Source organism: Gadus morhua, chromosome 21 (assembly GCF_902167405.1).
Source record: "Gadus morhua chromosome 21, gadMor3.0, whole genome shotgun sequence".
NCBI lineage: Eukaryota > Metazoa > Chordata > Actinopteri > Gadiformes > Gadidae > Gadus > Gadus morhua.
Genome location: NC_044068.1, coordinates 19,490,809 through 19,503,722, shown reverse-complemented (window position 1 = coordinate 19,503,722; position 12,914 = coordinate 19,490,809). Strand labels below are relative to the sequence as shown.

Below are 12,914 nucleotides of genomic sequence, written 5' to 3'. Positions count from 1 at the left end.
AAGAGTCTTTGTGTGCTTTAGTCTGTGGGACTGGAATCGGCAGCATGGATAAAGTGAGGACTGCTAGCAGGGATGGCAGTAACATTGTTTTTAAACAATGCCCTCCTGCCCTGCTCGTCTCCTGTGGTGTGCCGATTTGCTGTAAACTTAATGCGTGTGTCTCTTATTTATGAATATGAAATGAAGGAGTAAAGAAATTAACAAAAAGCCAAAGACATCGAAAGGAGTGTGGAGCCTCACCAAGCTTTATTTACATGCGCACCATTTCATATACAAACTACTTTACAATTAAAAATGGAATACAGAGGAAAAATACCAACTAACGTCAAGTCGAGAAGAAGCAAGGTTACTGGGGGGGGGGGGGGGGGGGGAGCAGGGTTTAACAGGGTGTAAAGGGGCATTGGTGTAGGCCGGGGATATAGAGAAAATAGCGAACACGTGTTCGACAGGGAGATTAACAGGAGAAGAGGCCTGTCTATGTGTTCACACGGCGCTCAGACTGCAAAGAGAAGTTTAAAGGGCTAGTGTGTAGAATTTAGTGGCATTGAGTGGAACTGACTTGGAAGAAATGTAAAATAATTGAATTATATATAATCTAATATGACCTTAGAATGAACTCCTTATATCTACATAGGTCGCCCAGAACAGACAAAAAGCAACGCGATCAAACACCAATGCGGAACAGTAAACAATCATAATCGCTAGCTTACTCCCTAGCTATGACATGTTGTAGAAGATTACATTATTTTAAAGAACATGGCACCTGGCACCTTTCAGATCAGTACTGGCCACCATAGCTTCTCCTACCTCGCTGGAAGGCGGGGGCGGGGGCGGGGGGATACTCAGTTGGTTGATCTGCAAACTCACCACTAGGTACCACCAAATCCTACACACTGGCACTGCTCCTTTAAGGCCGTCTCAGTGCTATGGGAATGTTCACACCCCACACCGTACATATCATGAATCGGGTTAGCACCAACTTTTAGCCCGGGAGTTTGCTAGCTAATCTGGTTTTTGGGGAGAGCGTTTTCCAACATGTCTTTCAGGAGGAAACGTTTCTTTGAAAACCTTACATCAAAAAGACGTGTATGAAGTGAGATTGGTGTTTCACTGTTGCATTATGAACTTGGGGCCCCGTCTGGATTAACAGTGTGAAAGCACCTTTCAGCTGCCAGTTCCCTCCAATAAAGGTTCATGTGTTTTCAAGAGGGTGTCAGAAGTCTTCAGAATGGCTATACATTATACACGTTGTGCACAAAATAATCAGGAACACTTTCCTACAAAGTATCCCTATTTGTCTCCGAGGCCCCAATAAGACAAGATGATATAAATAGGTACAAAAAATAAATAAAAGAACAGAGGGACTTCACCTGGGTCAGTCGTCTTCACGTAAATATTTTTTTTCAAAGAGGTGTTCCTGGTATTTTAGCCAATCCATGCACAGGGAAAAGGGGATAGCTCTTAAGGAGATCGGGATTATCCTCTCCAACAGAAAATGTAAAATCAGCTCGTTCACATGGCCTCCCTCCCATCATGCTGAACACCATGATGTGGAGCTGAAGAAAATGTCTGTGAATGTGAACATTTTCCACAATGTCTTGTTTTTAAACGATTTATGATGACTTTATGCTCTGTAAGGTGACCTTGGGTGCCTTGAAAGGCACCTCTAAATTAAATGCATTATTATCATTATTATATTGAATAGGCTCCCACCTGTGTGTGTTTGCACCAAGCGGTTATTCACACCCCAGAATACAGTCGGTGGAGAGGAGGAACCCACACAGTTGTGAAACTGGTACAGCAAGCCCCTGTTCAATGTAGTTTTACTTTTTCAGTTGTTTTTTATACAAAAGCGCTTGGGGGTTGAATGTAACCTTTATCAAGAAACTAGACACACAATACGGGGGTGTCTTGTGTGTTGAAAAAACCACACCAGACACACACAGTGGGTGTTTCTAGTGTGTTAAATGAGAGACAGGTCTTTTCAACTGTCTACTGCAGTGGATTGGGCTTCGTTGAAGACAGAACCGTCGGGGCAGGGCACAGGTAGTTCATGCACTGCACCTTGGGTAGAGTTTCACAGCAGGTCATTCTAGCTAACCATGCACGCGTCTGGCCCCCGCCCCCTCTGGGCCTGGGCGTGACACACACCACACACAAAGAAACTCATACACAACTCCTTCACATCGATTTTGACACAGCAGGGGGGCAAAAAAATTGGGCAACGTCCCCGAACAGAGAAGAGGTACCGGGGCGTCCAGATGCTACAACCATCTACCGTGATGTCAGCCATCTTGGAAAACAAACAAACAAAAACAAACACAATAACAAAACCCCTCTTAAATTGGCGCTGTTCCAACACTGATTGCGCTCGCCTTCCGGGGCGTCCATTATACATCCTGCAAGAGGCTCAAGTTCCTCATGAGTACTACATGAGTACTACATGAGGATATATGAGGATATATGAGAAAACGCGTCTGAGTTATAAATGCATTTCACACGATTCATGATGCATAAATACAACATGTATACGGCGAGGTCGGGGGCGGAGGATGTGCTGTACGCAGAAGGAGGGATTACCAAAGTATTTGTTCCCATTTGTGAGATAAGTCAAATGAACTTAAGAAACAAAAGTAACAAGGAAATAGGAACAGAATTGTCCAGAATTTAAACAGACACACACACATAACCACTTAATGTTTACTCAGAAAGTGTAGGCGCACCGGACGTGTCCACAAAGTGGGTTGTGTGTGTGTGTGTGTGTGTGTGTGTGTGTGTGTGTGTGTGTGTGTGTGTGTGTGTGTGTCCTACCATGTGGGAAGTGGACACTAATAAAAAACCCTTGTTTGCAGGCTCTGATCCCATGGTTATCTAATCCATTCAATTCTTCCTCCCCAAAAAAGTCCCAATGAATCGTTCACAGGTTACAAATTGAGAACACGAAGCTTCACAGCCCCCCAAGCCGGGGCTTTGTGCTACTTTGGTTAACGCCTGCACCCCCCCCCCCCCCCCCCCTGAGTGATTCTAACAATGCATAACAGGCTCCACAAGCTCTTGATAGGAAATTTAGCTAGAGGTACAAACTAATACCTATCCCTGTGCTTGAATTTCACTCTATGCATGTGTCAAGATTGAGAAAGTGAATGCAAGCATGTGTGTGTGTGTGGGTGTGTGTGTGGGTTTCTCTCTTGATTTGGCTGCCAGCATGTCCTACTGTTTGTTTCAAGTAATTTGGCAATTTATACAGTTAGCTTATATTGTTTTTGCTCAAGAGACAAAATGGCTTCTAGAGGGAGGATGCTACAACCGATAGCCTCACATCTTATAGGTTCCATCTTGCCATGCTACACTTGTGGCTGCAGCCTTGAATCCGTAGGTCATGGGGGGAAAGAGGTGCTTTCTCCCAGGGCAGGATTAAACACTGTTTTATAGAGCACCCGTCATGGTGTGGAAATGTTCACAACCTTAGGACCCAGGTATTGATTTTGGCTACATATGTTTGCTGTGCTAAAATTGAACTGGACGGAACCCATCCACCATAGCTTCAGGAGAGCAGACTGTACTTCCACTCCTCTCGACCCAGAAATCCCCCACTGCCCGCGCAAAGTCGAGCACCTTGCCATACACCTTGCTGTACAAATGTGGCAGATTTTCCCTCCTTTTTTTTGTCTTCGGTTACACAAACACAAAAACTGAATGCAATTCTACATATTCATATTTTTTCTTTATATTCTACAAGTCAATTTAGTTTGTGAGTTATCAGGCAAACAACAGAACCCAGGGACTAGTATAATCTAACTACTTCATAAGAGCTATGAACCTCTGCTCATTGGGGTAAAGGGCTTTGTCTGTGTGTCCGGTTGGCATGAGTGGTCATTCTATACATTATCACCATATTATGTATGCATGTTTTTTTTTTTTAACATATGTATGATGCAAGAAACAATCATGACAGAAATTTCGTAAAAGAAAAAGAAGGAGGATTTTCAAGGTAGCACAAAATCAAAGTAAAACCACTAGATTAGATTGACATCACATCGCTTTTGAGTCATTTTTTGCAGGAGGAACATCTTCCACTTCACTTCTTGTCTTTGCGTCCAGGACCTTCAGATGAAGATCACTTGTCCATCATTGAACGTCGTTTGACCGGGTGTCCATACAAAGGAAAAGGAACAAAAGAAAAACAATTGCATAACTCTGAGGCCAGTTCGTCATACTGGGATTTGCATGGTGGTTATTGGGGCTGATGGTTGTCCTCCATAGTCCTGTTGGTGGTCTGACTGAGGCTGAAGCTCTTCACCAGGAGTCTTTTGTAAACAGAGGGTTTGGACTCTAGGCTGTGCTCACGGCAGGTTTGGCAAAACAAGGACGGGTTGAGTGATTGATCTTTCGTCTGGGGGCCTGCAACCACAGTCGGGACCTGAAGAGCTTATGAATATCGGATTGTCGTCGTTAACGACAAGACAAGTTCATTTTCCGTGGTATTCAAGTTACAAATGAATAGCAATCCACTAGCCTTGTCAGCCACAATGTTAAATTAAAGGAAACATGGATGAATTTCTTCAAGGTTTACAGTAAGTCCTCTCCCCCCTCCCTTATTAGTGCCCGGTCCTCCGCCAGCTCTCACACCCCTGTCCAGGAAGGGGGTCGGGTGGCAGGGGCTCAGCCCGGCACCCAGCTCTGGGAGTTCTGCTTGGTGCTGGTGGTGAAGCCCCCCCCTCCGTTCATGTTGACCAGGGAGTCAAAGTTGAAGTCCAGGCCGTCCGTGTCCATCAGGTCGTTCCTGATGATGGAGTCCACGTCGCACTCCAAGCTGCCGTTGAACATGTCCAGGTCCAGGTCCGAGGGGAAGCGGTCCTGGCAGGTCCCTCCGCCGCCGCCGCCGCCGCCGCCACCGCCGCCACCGCCGCCGCCGCCGCCGCCGCCCACCGTGCCGTTGAGGAAGATGGAGGAGTCGATCTGCATGGTGGCCGAGCCGTTACCGCCCAGCGGCGAGAAGAGCAGGTTCTGCTGCTTGGCGTTGGTGAGGGCGTTGACCTCGTTGGCCAGGCTGTTGACGCTGCGTAGCGCGCTCTGACCGCCGCCGCCGCCGCCCGGCAGCAGCAGCCCCGCCTGGCCTGCCGGGGCCACACCCCCCAGCCCGAAGGTCATCATGTGGTCGCTGCGCAGCAGGAGGCTTCGCCGGGAGGCCTGGGACAGGACGGCGGCGGCGCCGGCCTGGGACATGAGCGGGTCCGACTGGGTCATCATGACGTCGCTGTGGCTGTGGCCCTCCGAGTTCAGCATCTCCTGCAGCGTCTGGCTACCGAAGCGCGAGATGCTGGAGAAGGAGGTCTGCTTGTTCTCCTGGATGGTCTGCATGGGGGAGGCGCGCAGCGAGGCTCCCGCCGCGTGGGGCCCGAAGATGGAGTTGCCGTAGCCGTTGGTGCCGCCGACGGCCGCCGGGACGGCCGCGGCGGGGGCGGAGGCGGCGGGGGACGGAGGGCTCAGCGCGCCGGGTTGGGACACGACGCCGAACCCCGGGGAGGCCTTGGCCCCGGCGGTCGGCGGCGGGACGTCCGGCGCGAGGTCGTCCAGCAGCTCGTCCATCAGGTCGTCCCCCAGCCCGCCGTCGTTCAGGTTCATGGTCTCCGCCAGCACGGCCAGCCGGGGCAGCTCCACTGGCGGCGGGGCGCCCCCGGGGGCGTGGCCGGGCGACAGGGCCCCGCCCGGGCCGGAGTAGAGCATGGGCGACAGCGAGGGCTCCTCGTCGGGCCCCTCGTCCAGCTCGGGGTTGGCCAGGATGGGCGACAGCCGGCCGCTCAGCGTGCTGGCGTTGGAGTTGGTCCGCGAGCGGAAGTCGGTCCAGGCGTCCAGCTCCTCGCTGCTCCGGGACACGGGGCTGCCGGGCCACCTGGACAGACCCGAGGGGCTGTCGCCGCCCCCCTCGCCCCCCGCCGCCGCCTGCAGCGCCGCCTTCTTCTTGGCGGCGCGGCCGCGAGCCGTCTTGTGGTACTTGTTGCTGTTGTCCATGGAGACGGCGCGGCGGCGCGGCGCCTTGCCCCCCTTGCCGCCCTCGGGGTTGATCATCCACCAGGAGCTCTTCCCCGTGCCCTCGTTCTGCACGCGGATGAAGCGGCTGTGCAGGGACAGGTTGTGGCGGATGGAGTTCTGTCAGGAGAGAGAAAGAGAGAGAGGAGGCCGGTCAGTCACAGCGGAACGAGGGGAGCACATCACGCTTTTATCCAAAGCCACTTTCAGCCATTCAGTCACACATCCCTTTTGGCGATCATAGGAGGGGATTCCCCAGCTCGCCTGAGAAGCAACACCTGGAGGTTCTTTCCTATGTGACTGGCGTCCATCTCATTCAAGTGCATAAAGACATTGCAGTGTTTACCCCTGGAACTGTCTTAGTCAAGGTGGTGTTTTGGGGGTATTTTGCCCCGGGCAAGACTCCCTCCTTCCGAGGTGGGGGGGGGATCCCCCATTCCCCCCCTTGCCGTTTCAATTCGGAAGACACAGAGGTGAACTATCCTCCGCACCCACCTTCAATTTCATTCAAGAAGCTTTATGGCATTACCAATGCATTGTTTATCTATATTTTTTGTACCTGATGGAATTATGTTTTCTTGTCCTACGAGAGTTTTGTACTTTGTTAATGAAAAAAAAAAATACAAAAAAATGTATATATATATATATTTAATTTTTTAATACATTGGTAGTCAAGGTGGGGCCCTAGTGTTTTTAAGGCGGCCGCCTTATCCATACAGTTCTGGGGGTAACACTGCATCGCTCTAATGCGGTGCGTGAAAATTGTCTTGATGCTGTTCTAAGTCGTGTTCATTTCAGTAAAGGATTTTCTTTGCCTGAGGAGGGATATGGTGATGTGGTGGTGGGAGTGGGGGTGTCTGTGATTTAAAACGAAAATAATGCAAAGGACTGCAGAACAAGTTGATTTTAGTCTCCTGTACATCTAAACATTGTTAATGGACCATTGTGACATTGATTTGGCCTTTTGGTCATGGGATGTGTTTACCCTTGACATTGTGTGCAGTAGTGGGGGATAATACAGAATAAGGAGGGATGACCTGCAGTTGACCGCACATGCTGACCACTTTGTATTTCCCACGTTTCATTTTCCTGGACCGTTATCTTGGGAGCGTGACACAAACATGGACCTTCTTAGAATAGTCTTTTCTCTGAACTACCCCCCACATTCAGTCATTCACGCTCCCACACAAACACACACAGCCTTTTTCCAAAAGCAATTTGTAGAAAGAAAAAGAGCATTCACATATTTGCTAGCGTGCTTCATCCACGCAGACCGACACAGAGGCCTTCTCAGGACAGTACAATAGTGGGCCTCATCCCCAGCGGACCACACGCCCCATACAGGCTCCAGCAGAGGGCAGAGAGACACAACCACAGCAAGGCGTACACTTACAAACACGCATTTACCCGAGACAACCCCTGTGCTACTGCGGTGCGTGACAGTTACTCCCTACGTGATATAATGCCATCTTTGAGTCCCCCCCTCCTACCCCCGTTTCCCTTTAACATATTGTCAAGTGTCTCTCTCTTAAGCAACGGCCCTGGGGGTTTATACTGTTCAACAAACACGCCGGCCCCATGGGGAGTCTGAGGCGATAATACATCCTACCGCATAAACTATCACAGCCCTGCGACACACACTCCTTCCTTCCTGACTTTCTCTCTTCCTCCTTATGATTCCTTCCTCCCTTCCTCGGCTCCTTGCTTCCTTCCTTCAACTTCCATCCTCCTTTGTGAACACCCCAGTGCCACAGTGGTTATAATGATTTGAGTGTAAACAGTGTGTCCTTGCTAAGCGGCATGGTTTGTTCGGTCATTGCTGTGTTTCCTGGCCTGTACTGGAGTTATTGCGTTGGATCGTCGGCTACTTTGTTCTGGTTGGGAGCGGTCCAATCAGAGGCCTGCAGCCATGTGTCAGAGTGCTCTGGGATGCAGTAGGCGTCGGCCCTCTGTCTGGAGGCCACACTGAAGCTATGACCTTGTTTGTGTGTGTTTACTTGTGCATTTCCAAGTGGTACACCGCTGTAGACCAGACTTCTGGCACACGGCGGGGACCACTGGCACGCGCTGCGTTGCCTTAGCTGCACGGGATTGTGGAGGGGCTTCGAAAACGCAAACAAATGCGTAGGACTGCATATTTTTGTGTAAGAGCTTGTGTGCATGCATGGGAGTGTATGTGTGCGTGTGTTAAAATGAGGTAAGCTGAGAAAGGATACCACTGAGACCCCTGTTTACCGCCGCCGGCATCTCTGGAGGACTGATGTAATACGCACACACACGCAAACACAGTGACTAAATGTTTCCAGCAGCTGGGAGGACGATGTAAATAAAGGCAAATTGCCATTTAAATCGTGGGCCAACACCGGAGCAAATAGAAGACAACAAACCCAAAGGACAGCGAGACAGAAACCAAGACAGCGGGCTGGGGGGAGAGTGAGGCGTGCGGCACGGAGGGCGTCACCTCACCTTTGGTGCTCTGCAGGTCTTGGTATTTTATCAGTCTTCCCTCCCCTATCCCCCTGCACGCTTCTCCCTCTCCCCTCCATCTGTTCCTCATCTGTTCCCAGTGTCTCTCACTCCCCCGTTTCATTGGTCCTGTCACTCGCCCCCAAGTGAGCTCAGCACACAACAAAACCTACCTTCAAACAGAGATACATCTCAGTGTATATATCATTAATAATTAGGTGAGTGCTGCATGCAGCGCTCAACTATTGTGCTTCATACGTTTTATTCTGTCTTTCTTTCTTTATTATTCTCTACAGATTTTGGGACCTATCTCCTTCCTCAATATTTCACCTAGAGACTCCATTCCAATTTGAAAATGTTCAGAATAGCTTGGAATCACACGTTTCTTTTCAGATTTTTTTAAATGTTTTATACTTTTTAAGATATTCTACTTTTAAAATACTATCTTTTTTTAACATGGGAGTCAATGGGAGGACAGTGGAGCCGTCCTGCCATTGACTCCCTGGCCAACTACTTCAATGTTTAAGACGTAACTAAATCAATTTTCAACCGTTTATCTTCGTTCAAACCATTTAACAAATCTACACACTTGTATCTTCAACAATATCTAAAGGGAATTTCGATATAATTTCAACTTTCTTCAGAATCACAATTTTAGTTTCATACTGGCTTCGTTTTCAGCTATTTTCATTGAAGACGTCTGGCCATTCTGACGCTACTACTTCTTAAAAACGAGATAACTCAATCATTTTCTCAACCATTTACCTTCGTTCAAACCATTTAACAAATCTACACACTTGTATCTTCAATCATATCTAAACGGAAAAAAATATATCATTTAAACTTTATTCAGAATAACAGTTTTAGTTTCATACCGGTGTGGGTGTCGGATTGACTCGGCTGCCAGATCGACTCAGGGTCCTAGATGCGCAATAATGACGCACTCCCTGTAAACGCTGTCTTTTAAATGCGCATGCGCGTTTCATTCATTCCCATGTTATTCCCAAGTATTAATGATCTCCTTTTGTTTTCTAATGTTCACAAATTATTGTTGCATATACTTGGGCAGTACCGCGGGAAGTAGGGGTGCTGGGGGTGCTGCAGCACCCCCTGTCTGAGGCCCTGTCTTATCACAGAAAATGATTATTTCTAAAAACTCCGGCCAAAGTGGAGATTTCTGAAAACGCCGGTTATGTGTTGTCGTGTCAACGGGGAGAAACGGGATTTTAGGTTCGGAAGAGTCACATTATGCACAAGGAAATGCTGAACGTCATGTGAGCGCCCGCTGTACCGTATTGGTCCGAATATAAACACAAACCCCATTGTAAGACGATATATTATATTTGGAAAAAAGATTTGAAGACCAGATCTTGTTTTTATAAATAAATAAATTGTATTCATTGAAATAATATACGAAAATAAAAAGGCATAGAATAAAACACTGCATTGCCACTAAACAGTAGTTCAAATAGGCCGTACTGATGTGTACACCAAAGACTATTCCTGACACTCCTCTGCCCCGCTGTGTTCGCTCTGGCTGTGGTCGCTCCGCACTGTTTCGGCCCGTGGCAAAGCGAGTCATCGTTGCTGCTGTCCAAGGCATTTTGAGACACAGCCTTTATTTAATGCTCATATGACCTAGTGCTGAAAAAAAGTTACATGAAAAAGTGTGAGGGGAGCGGTGGTGCGCTAAACTTGTTCTGTGAGCAGCTGGATGTGAACCATGGTGTGAACACAACGATCGTTTTTCGACTGTGCGCGCATGCACTGGTGTAATTGAGCTGCGCTGCTATATATCTTTTTTTATCAATGTAGCGAGTTGCGAGTCTAGTGCAGGCTGAGTTTTTTTTTCCAGAACCCCCTGCTGAGAATACGTTCCCGCGGCTATGTACTTGGGTTATATATAAAAGAAGAATCGGATAACTCCATTCACTGAACGGGGCGATACACTTTATTTCCAGCGCTCCCAACACAGATTCAAAACAGCGACCCACACGCAGACACTTCCGTTCTCCTCCTTCAGAATAAGAGTCCCTAACAGGAACTGGGTTACATATGCATTCATCAGTGCTTTTAGACATGTTTCCAATGGCTTTGTTTGTGCGAAAGAACGGGCTGCGTTCAATGAAATCAAAACCAAAACGGATTGAGCCTTCTTTTTATGTCCATGATTGAGCCCCGTTTATAAACAACCCTTCCGGGTTTTCTCCGTTGGCTTGTGTCGATACGTCAAGTGTCGATACGTCATCTGTAAGCGCAGGACCCCGAGTCGATCTGGCAGCCGAGTGAATCCGGTACCCACACCGGCTTCGTTCTCAGTTGGTCTCATTGATTTACGTTGACGCTGGAGGGTTATCACGTTCAGCTGTGTTGCCAGATCGGGCGGCTTTCCCCGCCAAATTGGGCTACTTTTGGATGTCGTTCAGGCAGTGTTGCCAGATTGGGCGGTTCTTCCCCCACTCTATTGAGCTACTTTTAATCACCCACCGGCTCGCAATTCTCACACACACACACACACACACACACACACACACACACACACACACACACACACACACACACACACACACACACACACACACACACACACACACACACACACACACACACACACACACACACACACACAGCCGTTGAATACGAGAAGTGAACATCGCCACACACTTCGCGATTTGACCGTTTTGAGTACACCATCCGGGTCCTTTCAGTACTTATTTACGCCCGATCTGAATCGGAACGCCCTACGTACTCAAACTTAGGCTAGTAAGTACGGATAGTATGGATATTGGAACACGGCAGGCAATACATTTTACTTTTCAGATTCTTCAATTCAATTCATTTGACCTTTCTGCATTTTTAGCAATGCTTTGCGCTTTTCATTCAGCTGTCACTTTATTTGTTTCCAACCATTTGCATTCCATTTAGACTTTTGAACTTGTGTTCAAATCCCTTCACTTGATTTAAGCCATTTAACGTTTCTTTATGTCTTAATCTATGTGGCTTTATAAAAAAAAATTCAACCTCACTTTGTACTGCAGAACTCACCGCATTTTCTGCAGGAAATGCATTTTCTGTTTATTAGATATAATCATTATTTCTAACATATATTATTAAATAATGATAGTATTTAATAGATATGGTATCAGGAACGTGGGTGTGAGGTTTAAACTTCACATGCCACCACGTCGAATAACAACCACACATACAAAGAGCCAAAGGTCATTTATTTAGGTTTATTTACATCCAGGGGAAAGGTCAGCTACCTCATCCAAAGCCCAATCCTTAATCAGTCCGAACCAATGGTTGTCTAGTGTGGAGACTGTGGGTGGGTGTGATGACATGGCAGTGTTGTGTTGGCACCGCACAGGGTGTTGGACCTTATATGTTAGTGCCAGGGGGCTGTGTTTACTACTCCAGTTACTCGCCAGTTGTTGTTTTTCCTCCATTGATAAAAATAAAATGCTCTATGGAACTGCAGCTCAGATTCAGGACTTCTACACTCTAGCCAGCCTGCATTTCTCTCTCTCTTCCTCTGTCTCATTGCATCTTATCTTCATCTAACCTGAAACTTGTCGCATACTACGTACATCTTTAAGAACAGAGTACTACCGATGCCAAGTTACCTTGCTCACACAGGCAAGCACATCAGCTGTGTGTGTGTGTGTGTGTGTGTGTGTGTGTGTGTGTGTGTGTGTGTGTGTGTGTGTGTGTGTGTGTGTGTGTGTGTGTGTGTGTGTGTGTGTGTTTTAGCTTATGCGTGTGCCCGCGATGGTTTGTGTGCGTGTGCGTTCGGACCAGCTGCAGTCAGAGCTCAGGGACACAGAACTTTTTGTCCGTCAGCAACATGTGGGAACAATTATTCACTGTCTCTCTCTCCCTCCCCCCCTCTCTGTCCCTCTCTCTCCTTCTCCTTTTTTTGCCTCGGTGCTCTGAGGGTGTGTAGTCAGAGAGACATGTGTTTGTGTTTTATGTCCTTTATTAGCAGGCGGAGCAGTTCTACATTTCACCACAAACAGTTTGCTGGTCTACCCAGTGAAAGACGTTTTTATCAGTTCACCGATCCACTGTGGAGGAGACACAGTGAGAGAGATACACATCAGGGTGTGTTGCCAAACGGTTGCCATGAACTTGAACCAATACCCGAACACCCTGTGTGAGTGCTCCGAAATGAGGCCCTCCCATTGGTCTGAATTATTCACACATCTGTCAACGCTTTCCACTGGCCCTGTGTTTTTGCCTTGGAGCCAGTAGCTGGATCCAGCCTTTGTGATAGGTGGAGGGAGAATGGGTAACTAAGCAATACAGCAGAGGTGGGCGGGACTTCACATGATTGCTTGTGGATTTCATCACCCAGCGACAGTGCACACCACTTTCAAAGTGTGTGTGTGTGTGTGTGTGTGTGTGTGTGTGTGTGTGTG

The 12,914-nt window shown here is 48.0% G+C and overlaps 1 protein-coding gene across 3 annotated transcripts in view; it reads right to left on the bottom strand.

Annotated features, from left to right (window-relative positions):
- Window positions 1-213: 213 nt before the first annotated feature.
- Window positions 214-12,914, bottom strand: part of foxo3b (forkhead box O3b) — a 36,303-nt gene continuing 23,602 nt past the window's right edge. For all 3 annotated transcript variants that reach the window (XM_030344714.1, XM_030344712.1, XM_030344715.1), the window contains one exon: window positions 214-6,150. In XM_030344714.1, coding sequence (XP_030200574.1) covers window positions 4,663-6,150 — 1,488 coding nt within the window. In that variant the 3' untranslated portion in view covers window positions 214-4,662. The remainder of the gene's footprint in view (window positions 6,151-12,914) is intronic.